Below are 21,491 nucleotides of genomic sequence, written 5' to 3'. Positions count from 1 at the left end.
TGTTGTTGTATTTTATTCACTTTTTTATCTTTATTTATTATTATAATTATAATTATTATTATTGTTATTTTTTTTAATTATCATTATTATTTTTATCTTATTGTACAGCACTTTGGTCAGTGTATGCTGTGTGTATATGTGCTCTATAAATAAAACTTACTTACTTACTTACTTACTCTCTCTTTCTCTCTATGTCCCCCTCTCTCTCGCTCTCTCTCACCCCCTCTCTCTTTCTCTCTCTGTCCCCCTCTCTCTTTCTCTTTCTGTCCCCCCTAGAAAGTGACTGAGGTATAAGTTGTTGTGGGAATAGTTCCAATAGCAGTAGTAGTAGTTGTAGGAGAAGTTGTAGCTTTAGTTTGAGTCTGACTGAATACAGAGTGAGTGAGGTGGACATCTGTGTCTGTAACTCTGTAATGGGCTCCATTCCTTCTGCAAGCACTTCCACACATTCTACTAAACCCTTCCATACTGTGTGTTATTGTGTGTGTGTGTGTGTGTGTGTGTGTGTGTGTGTGTGTGTGTGTGTGTGTGTGTGTGTGTGTGTGTGTGTGTGTGTGTGTCTGTGTATGTGTATGTGTGTGTGTGTATGCATACAGCCATTTCATTTAATACAAGCCCTCATACAAAATATACTCATTCATGTAATGGATGAGGTTCTATGGACGGCTTTGTAATTGTGTGGGTAATTTCAATACCGTGATCACGTACTTAGCTAAAGGGCTGCAGCTTGAAACCATTAAGCCTTTTCCGAAGGGTTACCTTATGTGTCCAATAACTGAAATACTAGAATTTCCAAACATACACTGTGAAACGTTGTAGTATCTAGAATGTAGTTGTCTTGATTTCACCCAAAAAATGCACACTACTGGTAAGGTCATATTTGACATGGTGATACAAAACCTTCCTCCGTTAATACAATTTTGAAAAACATGTTATATACATTTGAAAAGGTAATACCATCTTATTATACCTGTTTAACCCAACCATTTCATTTGGAATACACAGCAGCAAATTTCAGTGAAATAGGCCAAAGTTTCACAGGCCGTCGGGTTTCATTTGGTTTAATGTGCTGTAGCATCGTTTAAAGGGCTTTATGAGGCGTGCCCTTGTTAATATTTCTCATCGAATTACTCTTGCAGCAAAATAATTCTTTATTACGCAACCTGACCTTTTCCTCCTTTTACTTTCTGTCGCGTTTCCCGCTGAGGGAGTCTAAATAAACACATAACTCAGTATCCATCGTTTAGTGTCATTTGGACCGAAACAATTAGAGGTATCAGTAGAGAGAGTTTGGCATAGCATGGGGGGTAGAGAGAGTTCAGAGGACTTTGATAACTACATAGTGCTTGTTCTTTAGTAATTCAGAATCTATTAAAGGTCATATATCCTACAAGAGAAACATGGCACGTTATTTTCTCTGCCTGTTGCTGCTGTATATTTGACTCTATTTGTGATTCTCTATGTGCTAACGCTGTGCTACCAGATACAGTAACTTTGCCACCTCCATTGTTCTGCTGTTTCTGTTACCAGGGCAACCCCCCTCCACTTGGTGCTCGTAGGAACCCGTCATTCACACGTTTTCTCCCTCCTGCTCCGTTTCTCTCTGTTCTCGCTCTCATTCCTTCTTCTTCTGTCACCTCCCGGTCCATACTTTGTTTATCCATACTTTGTTTATCCATACTTTGTTGTCGTAGGACTTTGTGATTCTCTCCGCTAGGCCCTTTCCATCTGTCTTGTGTTGCTTTATACATTTCTATTTTATTTCTGATTTACATCCTTCCTTCATAATCGTATTGTTCCTGATTTCATTTTTTTCTTGCACTCTGTCTGTGCCCTCCCCTCATTCTGTTTAATGCAATTGAAAGGGCTATATTAGCATGGAAAACAGATATTTACATGGCCAATGCACCTAAAAAGTCAAATAAGATATGAAAATGAAATCTCGCTCGCTCTCTCTCTCTCTCTCTCTCGCTCTCTCTCTCTCTCTCTCTCTCTCTCTCTCTCTCTCTCTCTCTCTCTCTCTCTCTCTCTCTCTCTCTGTAATAATGATTTAGCAATCGTAGTTACACACAAACACACTTACACACAAACAGACACATACACACAAACTAAAGAAACACTATTTTTTATTATGGAAAGCACTCAGAGGTATATACAAAGACAGATACAGCTGCATGCCATTTTCACACACACACACACACACACACACACACACACACACACACACACACACACACACACACACACACACACACACACACACACACACACACACACACACACACACACACACACACACACGGGAGGAAATGTAATCATGTTAGCTTCCTGGACCGGTCAATTTGTAATTCATGCTCTCCAGGTGGATTAATCATTTTTGACAGAACTTTATTGACCAAGACAGACAGCGGCCCCTGCCCGCTGCTAGTTACTTTCCGACATGAACTGTATGTACAAGCATCCCGTGGGTGGGTGGGTCTGTTGAGTTGTGTGTGTGTGTGTGTGTGTGTGTGTGTGTGTGTGTGTGTGTGTGTGTGTGTGTGTGTGTGTGTGTGTGTGTGTGTGTGTGTGTGTGTGTGTGTAGAGAGGGTAGCCTTTTCCCCACATGTATTAAGTTCGCCATTTTGTGTTTATGTGTGTTTTGTGTACATTTGTTAATGTGATCTACAGTATACCTGGGTATGTGTTTTTGTGTGTGTGTGTAGTATCATTATTTTGTTTGTGTGTGTGTGTGTGGAGAGGGGTGCTTTGTCCAAATTTGTTTAAGTTAACTATTGTGTGTTTAAGTATGTGTTATGTGTTTTATTTTGTCTTTTTCTCTGTGTTGTGTATTGTCATTATTGTGTTTGTGTGTACTGTCATTACGTATGTGTGTGCATAGTACCATTATTCTTAATGTGTGTGTATTGAATCATTATTCTGTGTGTGTGTGTGTGTGTGTGGTGTGTGTGTGTGTGTGTGTGTGTGTGTGTGTGTGTGTGTGTGTGTGTGTGTGTGTGTGTGTGTGTGTGTGTGTGTGTGTGTGTGTGTGTGTGTGTGTGTGTGTGTGTGGTATCATTATTCTGTGTTTGTGTGTGTTTGTGTGTGTACTATCATTATTCTGTGTGTTTGTGTGCATACTATCATTATTCTGTGTGTGTGTGTGTGTGTGTGTGTGTGTGTGTGTGTGTGTGTGTGTGTGTGTGTGTGTGTGTGTGTGTGTGTGTGTGTGTGTGTGTGTGTGTGTGTGTGGTATCATTATTCTGTGAGGATGCTGACCTTCAGCAGGCCAATGTTGGAGGGCAGCACTCATTTCACGGTCTTCTCTTTCTTCTCCCCTTTTCTTCATTCTCTCTCTCTCTCTCTCTCTCTCTCTCTCTCTCTCTCTCTCTCTCTCTCTCTCTCTCTCTCTCTCGCTCTCTCTCTCTCTCTCCATCTTTTCTCTTGCCTACCATGTCACTGGACCTTTCTCTTATTTAGAATACTCAAGCACTCTTTTTTCCTCATATTACAATCTTTTCTTCGTCTCTCAGTCTTCCTCTGCTCCTCTTACTGCCTCTCGTCCTGCTTTAACACAACCGTCCTCGGTTATTTCACTGTTTTTCTCTCTTGGATTTTAACTCTTCTTTCTCTCCTCTTCCTCCTCCTCACCCCCTCTTCCTCCATCTCTGGGGCTGTGGTAGCACTCTTGTCTTTTGCTTACTTCTCTTTACACAACCCTAAACTCAGTATTTTCCATGGCTCCTTATCTCCTGGTATCCTTTTCTTCTTGGCTCTTTTTCTCCATTACCCATTTTCTCCTTGTTTCCTTGTATCCTTTGCACCTTGTCTCCCTGTCTCCGGGGCACCTTGGCACCCCCACCTCCTCTTCCCCAATTCCTTCCACCTCCACTTCCTCCTTCCCCTTCCTCCTTCGTCCCTTCTCGTCCCTCCCGTCCTCCCTCCCTCCTCTCCTCCCTCCCTCCCTCCCTCTGCTGCTTCGACTCCCTCCCCTCCTCCCCACCTCGACCTCCTCCCCTCCCTCTCACCGCCCACACACATCACCCTCCTCCACGTCCCTCCCCCGTCCCCGGAGCCTCGGCCCAGGGTGAGGCAGGCTCGGGGATCAGTAGTCAGGCTGTGGGGTGGTCTGGTCCCTGGCTGAGGAGAGGGTGGCGTGACGGGTCATATGCTCACCTCTATTCCTCCAGGACGGGCTCCCTGACGCCCAGCGTGCAAACACCGGCCGGGTCAGGGACGATCAGTCCTGGGTCCTCCCACTCATGTGAACGCGCCCGGCGGCTCCTTCGCCAGTGGCCAGAGCACAATGTTCGCTCAGGGTCGTTTTTTCGTCAATTAGGAAGTTTGTTTGCATTTCGAAAGCTTGTCAGGGGACGCGACACATTCTGAATTTCCCCACCCCAGTGATGCCTTCAGAGCGAATCTCTGCAATGGATCGGGGATGTTCACGTTTTTTTTAAAGGTCAGCGACCTGAGGTGAATGGATAAATTTGTCGGATTCATAGAATCACAAGGGCGTCCACCTGAGTGGCTCAACTCGGTAGAGCACGGGTTGAACATGATCCGGGTTAGGATTCCCACCGGGGCCACCCTTGCTAAGAATGTATGCACTCATGCATACATTTACGTCATTCCTGTTCAAAGTCAGGGATACTTAAAACGGTTAAATCACTTTCCCATTGGCCTGTAAAAACTCATATGGCATGTGGTACTTGGGTAGAGCTGACTATGCTATACACGACGACCCTGGTTATATGTCACTATGCCCCCCCCCCTAACAGAATGTGGTTAAATTCACCAAAAGTTATTACACTTTAATTATGTTATCCGTTTACGTTGGAATGCCCAACTCCTAATCCTGCTTGGAAATACCCCGTTCTTAACCTATGACCTGCTCTTTAAGCACATGGTGGAACCAACAAGAGTCGAGTGACTTCTAAAGCAGACAGAGGTTAAGGGTGTTAGAGTAGGACCGGCTGAAACACACACACACACACACACACACACACACACACACACACACACACACAAAAATGTGCACGTCCGTACACATACAAACACTTACCAACACACTCCCAATACCACTAATGCACACAGAAAGTGTGCGAGAGAACAACACGCCCAAATTACCCCCAAACACACACACTCACACACCGATTGGACAGCTGAATCAACATCTTGCCAATCACACATGTGCCCTTCCCCCCAACATACACACACACACACACATGTGCACACACACACACACACACACACACACACACACACACACACACACACACACACACACACACACACACACACACACTAACAAACTAACATAAACTACTTAACCACTTTGCCAAAGGAAAACAACTTATTGCCATTCTCGTCCTCTGCCTAATAAAACTCCAAACGTCTGCCGGCCGCTTAAGCTTCTCCCATCCTTTCCTCAAACACGGCCCTTTCTCGCCAAACCATGTGACACACACACACACACACACACACACACACACACACACACATACACTAAAACACACTCTCACTGAGGCCGAGAGGCTGAAGGAACTCAATCAGCAGGAAGCTTTAAGAGCTCATCTCCCTTCATTAACCTCATTAAGTTTACTCATGCTAATTATACTGGAGGAGGCCCTTAACTAAGGCCTGTTCTTGTTTTATTGAACAGGGTCATATCTAGTATTCTTCTTTTTAATTTAAATATATATTAGGATATGTTTGCTGAAGTGACTTTCATTCCAGTTGGTCCTTAACTAAGGCCTTTTGTTGTTGTCCCATTAAAGATTAGCTCTAATTGTGTAGGTTAATCGGTGTATTGTCCTACTTTAATTTCCTTAGAAAATGCGCCTCTCAGATGGCTCAAGAGAGTTTCTCATTGAGACGCAGCTGTCTGATTGGCTGTCACATATATTCACATACATGTATATGTATAAAAAAGCATAGGTTAGTTAGGTCATAGTGGGGACAATCTCGGCAATACATCTAAGAAGTTGTAACCAAACTGGTATTGATCAATTACTTTCTGATTATTACCTTTCTGGTGCTGATGTGATGGATTTACATGCAACCCCACCTTTCAGGTCCTGTGTGCTGATAAAAACAAGCGCCCCCAAAGTGTGTGTGTGTGTTTAAAGTTAACTTTAAACATGAACCACATCCTCGTGGGTAGAAGCCTTTTCCTAAATTAAATGTTTGTGCATCTTTCATTATTTCTCAATTAGCCGTGTGTTGTCCTGCTGTTTCCACGGTGATGTGTGGGAGATTAAAGATGCATAATGAAATACCTCATTAGGTGAGGAGAAACTCAGCCCAAGAGGGAATCGTTGCGTCAGCCGCAGTTCGACCGCAGCAGAGGAAACCAAAGTGACTCAAATTGATAGTGAATACAAAGACACACTGCTAAGATCAGTGTCTGAAGAAGGTATGAATGCAAAAGTTGAGAAGTGGAAAGAGAGACTGATAAAAGATTATTAAAGTTCAGCTATGTTTTACTAAGTTACGAATGTTTAACAAAGTAACTATGTTTAACTTTGATTATCAGTTCTTTTTTTGAAGAAGATTAACTTAATTAAAGAAGTTAAATTTTGTTAGACATCATTCGTATATCACTTGCTACGTTCTCTCTCTCTCTCTCTCTCACTCTCTCTCTCTCTCTCTCTTTCTCTCTCTCTCTCTCTCTCTCTCTCTCTCTCTCTCTCTCTCTCTCTCTCTCTCTCTCTCTCTCTCTCTCTCTCTCTCGTTATTCCACCCTTCAGCACACACACTGGGAAGATTGATGTCTGGAAGGACGTGTGTGTATGTGTGTTGGCAATGACAGAACAGCTGTGTACAGCCGTTGCTGAAGTGTGAAAGTTTTCATCTCCTCAAATTGTATGCGAGGAAGAGGGGGGGGAGTGAAAGAGATAGAGGGTGTAAGGGAGAGGAAGAGCGTGTGTGAGCGGGAAAGCGTTGGAGGAAGAGGGAGAGAAAGAGGGTGTTCTAGAGAAAGAAAGGGAGAAAAAGAATGAAAGAGAGAGTGTGTGAACGGGTACGATTTAGAGAGAAAGAGAGAGCATTTGATAAGAAGGGCAAGGGTGTGAAAAGAACGAGAGAGAGAGAGAGAGGGATTGAGTGCAGGTGCGGTTGCGGCTTGTCTCTCCCCAGATACGTCAGAAATCTCCTTAATTCCGGGGAATTAGAAAAGCTTACATTACTCTCAATTACTGTCAGACGCGGAGGAACTTTCTCCTCATATATCTTCCCCGGCTCCGACACAAGCAGCTACCCTTGTTGTGAGGCACACCATTACATGCATAAATAGCACTTCCTGCGTGGAAAGTATGCAGTAGAAGTGTTTTTCCTGAACTTAGCGCTGCGTTCTTTCAGGGTTGATGGCTATCTTAATGGCGCCCAGCGTGTTGTTTTCTCTGTCATACAGCTGCAGCAGTCATTATGTACACGCACACATAGACACACAAAACCTACATACGTGCATGCCTGCAGGCATTAATGCCCCCACGCACGCACGCAACCACGCAGATGCACACACACACACACACACACACACACACACACACACACACACACACACACACACACACGTGTAAACACACACACACAACCCAATACATTCCTGAAAATGATTTTGAACCTTTGTGTTGGAGACACAAGATCAGACATTTGTTAAGAAGCTGCTTTTCTAAAATTGCTTCTTTCCATAGTTAAACGTACAAACATTAATCAAGTTTTCATCAGTATGCCAAGCACATGTTTGTCCATGCAGCTATGCGTTTCGGTGTGTGTGTGTGTGTGTGTGTGTGTGTGTGTGTGTGTCTTTATCTGTGTGTGTGTGTGTGTGCACGCACACATGAATGTGTGTGTGCGTGTGCATGAATATGTGTGTGCGTGAATGGGTTCCTGTGTGCGGGTTCCAGTAATGGTTTCCATTCTCATCCCCATATAATCCCCAGCTGCTGACTTGGCTTCCTGGTGGCAGCATTCCAACCCTGCCAACTGGATTTACAGTGGATTCCCTTCAGATTCCCCACTCCATTCCCAATTAGTCTTCATGCAACTCCTCATATTTTACTGACGCGCAGCATTCCCAATCATATTCTCCCTCTAGTTGCAACATCTCCAGCACCGATGTTACTGATACACACCAGATCTCCCGTGGAATGGGAATGTATTCCTATGGAATAGCCCAGAGATTACCGGCTGACAGTGGAGAGACAGATCACTGACTGATTAACCAACAAACTTGCGCTGGAATGTATACGAGGAGATGATTATCATGTATACCATTCTGGTCTGCTTTCCTCCATCTCCTTCTCCTACTCTTTGTCTCTCTCTGTCTCTTTCTCTCTCTCTCTCTCTGTCTCGCTTGTTTATTTTCCTGCACTCCCTTCCTCTCTACTCTCCTTCCCCTCTCTTTGTTTCCTCCCTCCTTTTTCTTCTCCTCTTCCTCACACACACACAAACACACACCACCCCTCCCTCCTGCTTGCCCCCTCAACTCCCCACCACCCTTCTGGTAGGATTATCTCTAAGGCGGGGACATTATCGAGTCAGTTGAGCCAGGCAGCGATTGAGCGATCGGCAGAGCGATAGAGAGATAGCGGTTAAGACAGGTGAGAGGCTTGGAGGGGAAAGGCCAGCTCTATGCAGATACAGTGTGGACAGGCCCTTAGTTACACAGCCCAAACACACTGTGCAGCCTCACAGACGTCTGACACAGAAAGGTGCAGTATAGCGAAGCTAGGGTGGTTGACTCCTACCCATTCTGCTACCCGGTTCTGGGTTTGATCCCTAAGATCCGCAGCTTACCCTATAGGCTGCCTCAAGCAACGTTCCTTAACCCCCCACCTGATCCTCAATGACAGGTCTCTGTATTCATTGTCGTCGCTTTGGATAAAAGCATCCAGAGAATGACTAAAGAGGGTTAAAATGACATACTGTTATATGTCATACAGAGATGACATAGGCCGACGGACGGAATAGAAGCAGATACATTGACAGACACGAGTACACAGAGAGGTGACTCGTCTGAAGGCTGGTCTACACATGGAGAGGCAGAGGCGGTGAACGGCTGAGGAGATGGACAGATGGAGGGGAGGTAAAAGGAGTGACAGGAGTCATTTGCCAGGGCCTTGAAATTGCCAGACAGCCTGGCAGACAGACAGGCATACAACCACAGGCAAGCAGACATGCAGTCAGACAGACAGACCGTCAGATAGACAAGTGTGTGATTGGAGAGACATATCGTCTGAGCTGAGGCAAGCATGGAGACAGGGAGGAGTCTATTGGCAGGCAGACAGACAGACAGACAGACAGACAGACAGACAGACAGACAGACAGACAGACAGACAGACAGACAGACAGGTTGGCACTGCAGCCTGGGCCTCGGTCCAAAACAGGCCGACATCAGAGCCACTTCGCTGACACGACATTCCAACAGGAGTTAAATATTTTTTGAGATTAGTTTTAATAAGCGGGTCCGGCGTCTAAAGATAGACTGACAGACGGACGACATGCTGTCAGAAATATGAGGGGTTTACAGACACGGAACGGAACATTATACACATACTGTACATACGTACTTGGGCACATACGAACATGTGCAACTTTGTGTGTGTGTGTGTGTGTGTGGGTGTGTGGGTGTGGGTTCAGAGTGCGTGTGTGTGCAGAGTGCATGTGTGTGTGTGTGTGTGTGTGTGTGTGTGTGTGTGTGTGTGTGTGTGTGTGTGTGTGTGTGTGTGTGTGTGTGTGTGTGTGCATGCTGTGAGGAGCAGGGAGAGGCTGGAGCAATGTTAAACATGAGGAGTATGCAGCTACTCAGCCTGAATCTGAGCTCTGACCACCCAAACACACACAGGCCTCTGGGTGGGTTAAACTACCACTGTGTGTGTGTGTGTGTGTGTGTGTGTGTGTGTGTGTCTACTGGTTTGTCTCTGCCTGACGTCTGTCTGTCTGTTGCATTCATCCATGGGTGGTTCTGTTCTTCATCATCGTCCTCTAGATGTCCATACAGTAGACTTCCTATCCCGCTCTGTCCATCTGCCTCTGTGGTTGACAGCAGCTCGACCAATCACCCGCCAACGAGACCTGCTTTGGGGCCCTTTATTGGCCAGAAGCTAGTCAGTAACAACCCCTCTTAACCCCCCTCAATCAACCATATGTGTTCACGCTCAGTAAGAGACGATAGCACACAGACACACACAAACACACACATGCGCATACACGTAAATGCACAGAAACGTAGACGCACACACCACGTCAACAGTAGTAGACGGTTACATATTGCATACTGTTAAATATCATAGTTTGTACATGTTTCGGCACTCATGATATACCGTGATCATCAAATCAAATCTAACTTTTTAAAGAGTGCTTGGAAAACTACAATACAGAGTGCATAGCAAGATTAACAGTTTAAATAAAGAGTAAAAAGTCTGTGTCTCATAGTCATAGATCTCATAGTTTGAGAAGTAGAGTTGAGTGAAGCAAAAAACACAGGAAGTGAAGAGAGCTACACTGGCTAACAGGAAGTGATCGCGGACTATGCTTGCTCACAGGAAGGCGACTATGATTCAGTAGAGTATGACTTAAGGAGGGTCCCAGAGGAAGGCTTAGAGCTGGATATACAGATATAGATACAGATTGATATGTAAAGGGAATAACAGCAGGGGGCAGAGGGAGAGGGATAAAACACTAATGCCTGATAATGGGAGATATGTGAGGAGGACGAATGTGTGTGGACTCACTTTCCACCGCGGCCAACTGATATGTGCTAACAGGACTGGACACGCTTACCCCAGCTGTGCGTGTGTGTGTTTGTGCATGTGTGTGTTTGTGCATGTGTGTGTTTGTGCGTGTGGGTGGAGGGGTGGGTGGGTAGGTGTGTGTGCATTAAGGTTAAGCATGTGTGCATGCATTTGTGGCTGCGTGTGTGCCCCCTCTCTAAGTCTGTGTGTATGTGTGTTTATACGCGTGCGTGTGTGCGAACTGATCCCACTCAAAGCTGTCATATGTCACTTATATACGGTTGCTATGTGGCCCTTGGCATGGGTGGATGGGGTCAAGGGGGTCATCTGTGTCGCAATACCTGCTGTCACATTACTCACGATTCTCAGATTCATTTCCCCAAACTTTTTGTCAACACATCGTTTCCAAATGTTTTCGGAACATTTATCACCATCGCTTTCAAACAAAGCTCTTATTGAGGCACTTCTCTAAAACAAGCTGCCGCTTTCTGCGATTCCTCCAGGAAAGGTGAAGCCGACTAATAAACTCTAGCTCGCCGCCTCTCTCCTCGCTAACGTCGTTAAGTCTCTCAGCTCCGCTTCCTCCAGAGTCAGAGTAATGGGTTCAGCCGCTCACAACAACTTATTTGCTTTCTCTTCTCTTCCCTGTTCAACTGTTTATCAGACGCTTTTATGCAAAAAAACAACTTACTCTGAATCTTGGATACAAAAGGGTAGGGGTTAGGTATCTTGCTCAGGGGATGTTGGAGTTTGAACTCACAACCTTTTGTGTGGGAGTCCCAACACCCTGTCCGCGACTCTGTCCAGCGCCCTTATTTATCACCGTTTTTAGTTTAACTATATCCTCACTGTACGATTCTAATGTTGTTATTTTTTTCTGTCTTTCAAGGCGCGGCCCCTTGGATCCCGTAGACTACCCGATGCAGCCCTGGTCGGGCCCCTACCCAGGGGCCCCTCCACCTACACAGGGATACCCCCAGCCAGGGCCTGGATACCCCGGCCCGAACCCCCAGCCGGGGCAGGCCTACCCCGGGTACCCCCCCGGCCAGCCGTACCCCCGATCAGGAGACCTCCGCAGCGTTGAGCCTGGATACTATCCACACCAAAAGTAACCAAACATCCGACTATCCATTCATTCATTCATTCATTCATTCATTCATTCATTCATTCATTCATTCATCTATTCAAACACTTGAATCCAAAGCTCCTGCCAGTGATCCAGAAACATGCTTTGGATCCTGAACGCCTCCAAAATAGGCTGCAGACATCAGTGGGGGGGGTCAACCCGGACACCCTGACCACGACCCGGACGCCCTGTCATAAATACCATTAATATCATTATCGAATAAGAATTCAGTTCTAAAGGACCGATTGCCGTCTAGCCGTGCTGAAAGAGGCACCGTCATTAGATGCGTCACGCCGTAGCCATCTGTTCTACACCCGGGCGGCGTGGCAGCCATCGGCGCCCGCCGCTACACACGGGCGCCGCGGCCGTGAGAACGCGTCCAAATAAACAAACGGCCGTCCCCCTGCAGCTTCTGTTGATTTGGTTTACTGGAAGTGTCGGGAGGTGTGATGCGAATTTTGCGGCTGAAAGGAGCGGCGATCATGTGCTCCCCGAGTGACATAATGAGGAGCGGGGAGGGAACCAGATTAGATCCGTCTCATGTGTTTGATGTCCTAGGCTCGGCGGTCCCCACCGTGACTCCCAGCGCCCTAGCGGACGGCAGACATAAACAACACGAGTGACTGGGAGCCGTCCGGCCGAGGGAGGCTTGACTCATGACTCTCGGATGAATAACCGACTTGTTTGTCTGAAGGAAATTTCCGGCGACGGAGCATTAGCCCCCCAGGCCTTATCCGAGGGCTTTGAACACCACTTGAACCCTCCTCGCTTGTTTTGGTCTTTTTTTTTCTTTTTTTTTCCTCGACTGTCATTTTGTCGACACCGCCGCCTCCTTCCCGCCGCAACGCTTGACCCCGGGGTTGGGTCACGTCTGGGTGTATTGCCTGCATAGCTCTGAATGCCATTGTTCAAATGTGTGTGTATAAGGACGGCGTTAACCTAAACCTTTCCCCTCTCTCTCTCTGTCCCTCTCTCTCTCTCTCTCTGTCCCTCTCTCTCTCTCTCTCTCTGTCTCTCTGTCTCTCTCTCTCTCTCTCTCTCTGTCTCTGTCTCTCTCTCTCTCTCTCTCTCTCTCTCTCTCTCTCTCTCTCTCTCTCTCTCTCTCTCTCTCTCTGTCTCTCTCTCTCTCTCTGTCTCTCTGTCTCTCTGTCCCTCTCTCTCTCTCTCTCTCTCTCTCTCTCTCTCTCTCTCTCTCTATCTGTTTCCTGTTCGCAGTCCTCGCCATCAACCCCATCCTCTGGCCCACCACCCCCACCCCCAGGCCCCCCTGCACCCCCACCCCCAGTCACCCCAGCATCCCCACCCCCAGTCACCCCAGCATCCCCACCCCCAGGCCCCCCATCACCCCCAGGCCCCCCAGCACCCTCAGCCCCAGCATCCACCGAGGGGCCCTCTGAGGCAGGACGTTCCCCCCTCGCCTCCGCTCCGCGCCCAGCGCTACGACACCATGAGCCGCGTCCCTGGTGGAGGAGCAGGGGCCTACAGGTAGGGGTCAGAAGGTCAGAGACGGCGCGGCTTAACATCTACCTTTGATCATTCAGTAGACACTTTCACCCAGAGGGACGCACAACAAGTCAGGCTGAGAACATTCGAAGGATACCATCCAGAGTTTACTACAAAAGAATGTACTACTGCTCCACAACCTTGTTTAATATACATATTTTGCTATTGGACAGAGTGCAGAGAAGCTATGGGATTCAGAAATACAAGGTTATTTTTTAGGGATTAGTGGAAGTGCAAACACGGTAGATATCACATATAAAGGGGTTTTCTTTATCTGTGTTTATTCTTTTTATACACAACAATGGTAACCTCAGATAGCAGACTTCTGGATCTGCACCTGTGTGTAAACCAGTGGACCCTGAGTTAAGTGAAGTCGGAGACGTTGTTTGGACCGAATAAGCCCAATCCTCCGGAGACAGAGATGAGTTGTAGCTTCAAGCCAAGGCCCGGGTTATGTGTCTGTATCATCTCACTCTATTTATGTTAATATGTCTGGTGGATGTCCCCGTGCGTGTCCGTGTTGCCGTGCACCCATCCGACCAGAGCATGGAGCAGAGTTTCCTGCTGCGCTGTGTGTCCCTGGTGCACGGTCTGAGCACGTGCAGAAACCAAGTCCCCATACGTGTCCCTCCTCTTGCAATAAATCAAAGTAATGCTCCGTGCTCCAGCGATGTTGCTGCTACTTAAGGGCTAGATTGCATTATTAAATAAATATGAGGGGTGAAGTGCGATAACAAATAGCTGTGTTAGTCTCACGCCCGGACATTAAGGGTCGGGGTGCAGCGGTGGGGGGGGAGCCGTAGTAGTGTGTCTCATGTTTAGCCTCCAGGCTCGGGGGGGGGCCCCCGGGCTGTTTAGCCTGAGGCTCTTCTGTCTGGGGCCACCTATCTGGGGCTCTGTAGCCCGGAGCGGGGCTCTGTCTGACGCTGTTCTGTCTTGGTCCCGCCTGTCTGAGGCTGATCTGGTGGTACGAGACCTCACCGTTTCCCTTTTTAGCGATGCTTCCCTTGTTTTGAAGACTAGAAATCCGGAGGGGTGATGACGCCGGGGGAATGATGTCATCTTTCGGTTCACCTTTTTTCAAATCGATGGAATCACAGAAGTGCCGTCTGACTGCTGACATCAGAGTGCGGACATTAGAATGATCAGAGCACGGATGGTCTTGTACTACACACAGACACACACGCACCCGGAAGACCCATTGCGTTGAGTTGTGTGAACGGGTTCTGGAGCTGTTTTAGTGTTTGATGATAACAGCTCCACCTGTACCGCTGACTTCACTAAACTGACTCGTTGTCTCGTTGGTTCCAGGAACCCGAGGGAGCCCGTCCCTGACCAGTACGGTTACCTGGGAGACGGAGGGAAACGCCCAAACCAGCCCAACCCTCGACAGAAGAACCCCATGACCGCCGCTGTCTAGCAGGAGTTTTGCACAGGTGCTCGGCGGTGTTAGCATCAGGAAGAAACTACGGCCGCATTCACATGCTTTATCATGGCTAGGGGGTTTCCATAATATATTTTCCACATCTGAATGCAGCAACATCAGCAGTAGCTTTCAGCAAAACAGCCCACCTAGCACATGTACTTTTTTACTATCTATGTATTTTCATTGATTTTGTGTCCCTGTCCTACAGTGCAATAAGGTTTGAGATTGTATTCCAACCAAAGTCGGATTAGCCCAAAACAGACAGGATAGGATGTAACGAGTAACAAAAAATAATGATGGAAAACACTTTAAATTGATTAGCATACATATATATATATGTACCCGTAGCTGTACCTTATAATAATATGTGTAATAATGTACCAGTACATGCATGTTATTTTTATGACCAACAGAAGGTTCAAACCAAACATCTTGTGTGTGTCCTAACACCCAGGGTTTTCCCTGGCTCCGAAAAGGCGTAGGTGAAAGCGATAGCGAGCATTATTTGATGAGCGTTTTAATGATGCAGTATTACGTGCCAGCCAGGCTCCCCTGGTATGATCGACCCGGCACGCCCACTTATCACATCGACCTGTCCCTCTAAGTGATCGCCTGCTAAAACGGTAGCTGTCTGCCCTTGATGGGTTGTAAAAACAGTTAAAAGGCCTGGATTGGTAATAATCTAGGGCGCGGAGCAGATCATACAATGGAGATAATAATAAACAAGGGTCATAATGATAGTTAATATCATTGATCATTTCTTTATTTTATATAGCTATATCCCATCCATAAATAATTTGACTAGTTTCCAAACACAGGCCTCAACAAGCATATTAGAGATACAAAAGACATATACAAATCAGGAGCAATGCTATAGTACTGTTTATGAACAAGTACACGTCATGCCTAATTATGCTATAAACTGCAAACATTTCTTTGGACAACCAATAATTTGGACTTTTCACTAATAAGAAACCTCAACGTTTCAAAAAGAAATACCTTAGATATAATCACGACATAAAGTTCTGTTTATGTGCACATGATCACTGTTAGATCCAGATGAAAGTAGACATATAAACAGGCTGATACAATCACTTTTTTGTTGATGATCACTTTTTGGCATAACATGAAAAAGGTGGCGCCACCGTATTCTGCGTCTTCCCCGACTCTTACTAACGGATACCAGAGTGCTTCTGATACCAAAACCTGTTGCTGACCGATCATGCATTCATATGCAGATATCTGTTTATAGAGGGTATACATTACCTTAATCCCTAACATGCCGTGTATACTGTTTAACACACATGTCCTTCACATCCAAGTTTCCATTCAGATGTAAACTTAGGATCAAATGATTTTGGAATAATGATGCAAGAAGCATTTCATGTCCGATTAGCTGCAAATGTGAAATATTCAAAAACGATTTAGCGGCATATTAATGTCAGAATGTAAATGTTTTGGATTCAAAACAGTATTTTATATATTAAGTTGATTAATTTTACCTATAATTACATTTCAGTTGAATACATAAAGTACATAGAAATGTATAAATCAATCTTATAATAACGACGTTGCTTTTAAAATCCTCATATTGTGCTTTTGGGTTTTGATTGGAGGTGCAATTCACCTTGATTGATCTTTATATCTTTTATGCAACGTGTAAGAATGGATTCTGCTAGCCTTTGTATGATTGAAGTACAACTTTGGTACACTCTAACACTTCATCCTCTATATGTAACAAATACTTTTTTTGTCATGTATTTTTTGCATATTTTCAGCCAACCCTTTTAACATGTGTTGACGATGGTACAGTATTTTGAAGAGGTGTAAGGAATCTCTGTGATTTCCAGGTACGAACACCATGTATTATAAAAACTGTTTCTGATGAGATATGTTTCTGGTTCAAAACACTGTGAACCAACTACTGCTAGAGTGGTTGATTTATAGTTTATATTTAAAATCATCTTTAAACAAGAGCCCTTAATCTTCCTGAACATTCCTAGCTCTATCTAATCAGTTGCCGTTACTAAAACTCCCTGAACAACAGCCCCTTGATCAGTTAGCCAGTGAACATCATCTTTGAATGTAATTATGTAACAATTCCTTGAATTGTGTTACCACAGTTAGCAATGCTAATTTGTTTAGGCTACCTATGTTACAATACGATTCCTCTCCTTCATAGCAGTGTCTACGTTTTTTTTTTTTTTTCAAACCACAATGTTTTTAGCCAGTGGTACTTTTTGTATGAAATACATTTTGTGAATTATTTTCTATGCTCGCACTGGAACACAGTCAGGCTGTGTGTGTGTGTGTGCCAGCGTCCAGGCTGTTCTCAGCTCAGAAGGCACATACACACACACATTTGTTTTGAGAGAGTTGCATGCAAAACCAATTATTGACAGTTCTAGAATGTGGAATATCCAGTTACAGTGTGTTTTTTTTTTTGTTGTTGTATCATTGTGTCTCATCGTCAATGTTCAAATCTGGATCACAGATTGCTGTGTTCTCAGACCGGCGCCAAAGATTAGAAGTGTTGCCACTAATAGGACCACGAATCTGAACCAACCAGTTGCTGATAGATGGCTCCATGTGTGATAAGTTGTAGTGTATATAGTCCGGAAGAAAGAGAGAACGAAAGAAAGGTTGAAGGAAGGAAGAAAGAAAGTGAGAAGAAAGTGAAAGAAGGAAAAAATTACTAAACGATTTATGGGTTGGGGAAGATAGCAACGTAAAAGAATGTGAGGATTACGAATGAAAATAGAAACCTTTCTTTAAAGTCTGACCTTTAAAGATGTGTTTAGAGACATTAATGCTAACTATGTACAGAATCGTATGCTGTCTCAGTATTCAGTACCAGAGCACAGAGACATGGGGTTTAGATAGGCCCCTGCACGTGAACCTTGGTCTGGTGGTCCTCACCAGCCCTGACTCTGTACCTGCGTGCCCCCATGCTCTGATTTAGAATCCTGACAACCCACCGAGCGAGCGGCCAAGGTCTGGTTGGGTCGGGTTCTCAGGCGATACCACAGAAGTTTGAATCGCCCGTGTGATCGTAGTTTTGCTGGAGTTGATGTATAAGATGTGAAACTTTCTAGTGTGTGACTTTTTTTTTCCCGTGTCCTAACTGCTCTGCTATAACACAATGTCACAAGCAAATTATATGTGTATTCATATATATATATTTCATTTTTAACAATATTCTCCTGTTTTTTGTCTAGAATTGTAGACCCGTGTTTAGAGAATGTCCTTCTCCGATGTGAAGTTGGGAAAATCTCACCACACAATTATATCGTTTACGTTTTTTTATTCAACCAAATCTGAAGTGTATGTTTCTAAGTGCAGTTATCTGTGCTTGATGGCTTGTGGTTTCCCACTAGCTCACTTTAGCACACCGCTAAGCTCATTTAATGTATGTCTCTCTGATGCTGCAGTATACCACTTTTACAAGTGTTTCTATAATCAAAGGTACTATCCTGACCACTCCATTTATAAATATACTCTTTTGTCATGTATAACCAAGAGTTCTGGTTTTAAATTGTCCTACATGCCGATAGACTGAAGGAAGCAAATCATTGACGTTTTATAAGAATCGTTTAAAAAAACACCAAAATCTATCGATGGATGTTTTGTTTTTGATCAAAATCTCAATCCTTTATTTGTATCTAATGGATTGATTAATCACCAAATGCTTATGCTGTATTTCATATATATTTATGTTTTGGAACATTTGTTTTGCAATACAATTAAATTGTTTTAACAAAAATCAAAAAAGATGTTGCCCTTGTTTAACAGACTGCTTTTTCTTAATGCTTTTTAAAAGTTCCCAACGCTTCTCTTCAGGTTAATTAAAGTCACGTCATGAGAAACAGTTCTGCTGACATCCCTTTAGCCCACAAGGTGAGTCGTTAAAATTCACACACTAGCTTAGCGCAACATTTTACACCGCTGATAAAAAAGTTCCTTAGTGAGATAGGAGATGAGTGCTGGCCCCCAAATTAATGTCTGACTAATTATCAATTAGCAGGAGGAAGATAAGGTAGACTGATTGCTGTCTTAACATCTTTCATTCTCCTTCCTTTTCCTGTGTCTTTTGTGTTGGAGCTCAGCCTAGCTAGGTTATCTCCCATCAATTCCATAGGAATTCAGGCCCTCTGAGATCCTGTGTGTGTGTGTGTGTGTGTGTGTGTGTGTGTGTGTGTGTGTGTGTGTGTGTGTGTGTGTGTGTGTGTGTGTGTGTGTGTGTGTGTGTGTGTGTGTGTGTGTGAGGAAGCTTTATCAGTAAAGTGTTAATTAAAGTGTTGCGGACCCTTGCGTCATATTATCTCGTGGTTGGACGCTGTTGGTGGCAGTTAGAATTTACAATCTGAGTGAAAAACTTCTAGATTAGGTAGAAATAGATGAGCTTTTTTAAATATAATTACTATACGTTCATTTTCATGTTCTATTTAGTCTTCCATCTTCCATCGTTGGTATAGGTCAAACTTCTAGAAAAAGGGTTTGTAACCATTTGCTGTCTGATGAATATGCACACATGAGTTTATATTTATAATATAAGGTTATTTTACCTTTCAGCCTCAAGGACAGTTTGATTGTGACTTCAACGGGAACAGATTATTTACAGCCTCCTCAGAATAACAACCATGTTAACAGCTGTTTGAGTAAGTGACTGATTGGATTCATGTAATCGATGTACTGTTTGATAATTTAGCTGACGTGCTAAACCTGCAAAGCTAACAGTTCACCATTTCGGAACAGCACCTTTCTGTCAAGAAGATGTCAATCAGCGTGTGGTCGAGTTACACGATGACTGATGATTTTACAGACTTCCTGTCTGTCTGTCCTAGCTGTCTACCTTCCTGTCTGTCAGATTGCATGGTGGGTATTGATTCAACCCTTCTTCTTGGTCAACTGGGTTTGACACGTTGTAATTGTCAGAGGTTATTATAAGTGTTTTATAGCAGTGCTGCTAGTCACTGTAATTAGTTTATTTTTCTCCATTTCCTATTAGGATTTGCTGCTCGTATGCCTTACAGTGTGTGTGAGTGTGTGTGAGAGAGAGCTGGGTGAATATATTTCAGTTACTGCTATATATATATGCATATTTATTTATTTAAGTGTGAAGGCCTACAACTAATGATCTGTTATCAACTGTCATCAGATGAGCTTTATTTGAAGCGCCTTTCAGCACATTTTGTGTAATGCAGGAAGTTTTAGGAGAAATCATGCCTTTGCTGAGTGTTTGTTTAAAGGGCACCATTCATATTTGGTTTACCAATATTTGGTGTTGAGGCCTTGAGACCCTATAAGATCACATGTTAGAGCAAGAGTCACACCCATAAACAAAAAGGCTCTTGTTTATTTGAAACTAAGACAATCTTGATCATGGGGTTAATATTTTAATTCACTAGAATTGGTGTGGGGCACTGTGTTAAATTACACTTTGACCTACTTCCACATGAGTTAATCACTGAGTTAATTAGACATAGTAACCCGATTACTGTTCTTAACTATTTTTACTGGCACGCCATCCCAGGAGTATAACATTTAAACACAGAGCAGGTTCTTGTTTATGTATGACTGGGTGGATGTGACAGAAATATCTGACATTTGGTTCATTCGCAAAATTCATTCAACCCACCTGCCAAAACTGCCTTGACCCCAGTTTCTCAGTTTAAATTGCAATAACATCTGCTAAGAAGAGGGTTAGATTACGTACCAGGCTTTACCTTTGGGTTGAAGTTACCAGCGTAGGTAACAATCAATCTCGGAAACCATCGATATTGCAGTGAATTCCCTGACTGTAAGGTTAAACTCAAAGCTGTAAGTGTCAAACAACTCATCCACAACAGAAATATGTGGATGTGGAAAATGCTGACCAAACCGAAAGTCTGTGTAAGATTCACATTGTTACAAGGTCAGAGGGAGAATATGGCAATGTGCACATATTTAATTTCCTTTTTCTTACGAAGGCGAAAGCAGCTGTTTCCGAACTGGGAAAGCACCTCACACACACACACACACACACACACACACACACACACACACACACACACACACACACACACACACACACACACACACACACACACACACACACACACACACACACACACACACACACTCACACACAAAAACACACACAACCCCCCTCATATGAACACACAAACCCACACACGCAAACACTATCACAAACATGCACACCCTTCACCCTGTCACTCCTCCATCCCCGCCAGCATGCTCAGGCTCTGGTGGGCCTGGTCCCTCCAGGCTGTGGGGAGGGGAACAGGCCCTGCGTTGTGCCCCAGTGCCAGGGTCCCTCTCTTGGCCGTGCCACTAAGAACCTCTGGGTGAGGGCTGAACTCTCTGTGGACTCTGAGGCCAGACCCTGAACAAAAAAACTCTTCAAAAAACGTTTTGATTGCACTCACATATACTTTTATTTGATGGATAAAGAAACACATTAAAGAGGCTTTAGGTAAGTTTGAGAGCTGTAAAGAGGGAGAGCGAAAGAGCACGATTTTGAAACCAAACAACCATGAGTAACCCCCTCCCTCCGTACTCCTTCCCTCCGTTTCTCTGCCATTGGGAAGGGACATTTCTTCCACCCTTGATGGACAGGCAACATGGATTCCCATATCCAATCATGGAAGAGATACCTTGATTGGTCAGAAAGAAGTCGGGGAGCTATCTTAAATCTAAATTGTATCATACAGAGGCA

General features: G+C 44.5%; 1 protein-coding gene across 1 annotated transcript in view; it reads left to right on the top strand.

Annotated features, from left to right (window-relative positions):
* Nucleotides 1-18,516, top strand: part of pard3bb (par-3 family cell polarity regulator beta b) — a 185,719-nt gene extending 167,203 nt beyond the window's left edge. The window contains exons 25-27 of the mRNA XM_056580571.1: nt 11,608-11,826; nt 13,231-13,329; nt 14,659-18,516. Coding sequence (XP_056436546.1) covers nt 11,608-11,826; nt 13,231-13,329; nt 14,659-14,767 — 427 coding nt within the window. The 3' untranslated portion in view covers nt 14,768-18,516. The remainder of the gene's footprint in view (nt 1-11,607; nt 11,827-13,230; nt 13,330-14,658) is intronic.
* The last annotated feature ends 2,975 nt before the right edge of the window (nt 18,517-21,491 follow it).

Source organism: Gadus chalcogrammus, chromosome 20, assembly GCF_026213295.1.
Source record: "Gadus chalcogrammus isolate NIFS_2021 chromosome 20, NIFS_Gcha_1.0, whole genome shotgun sequence".
Taxonomy (NCBI): domain Eukaryota; kingdom Metazoa; phylum Chordata; class Actinopteri; order Gadiformes; family Gadidae; genus Gadus; species Gadus chalcogrammus.
This window is presented reverse-complemented; position numbering and strand designations above follow the sequence as displayed.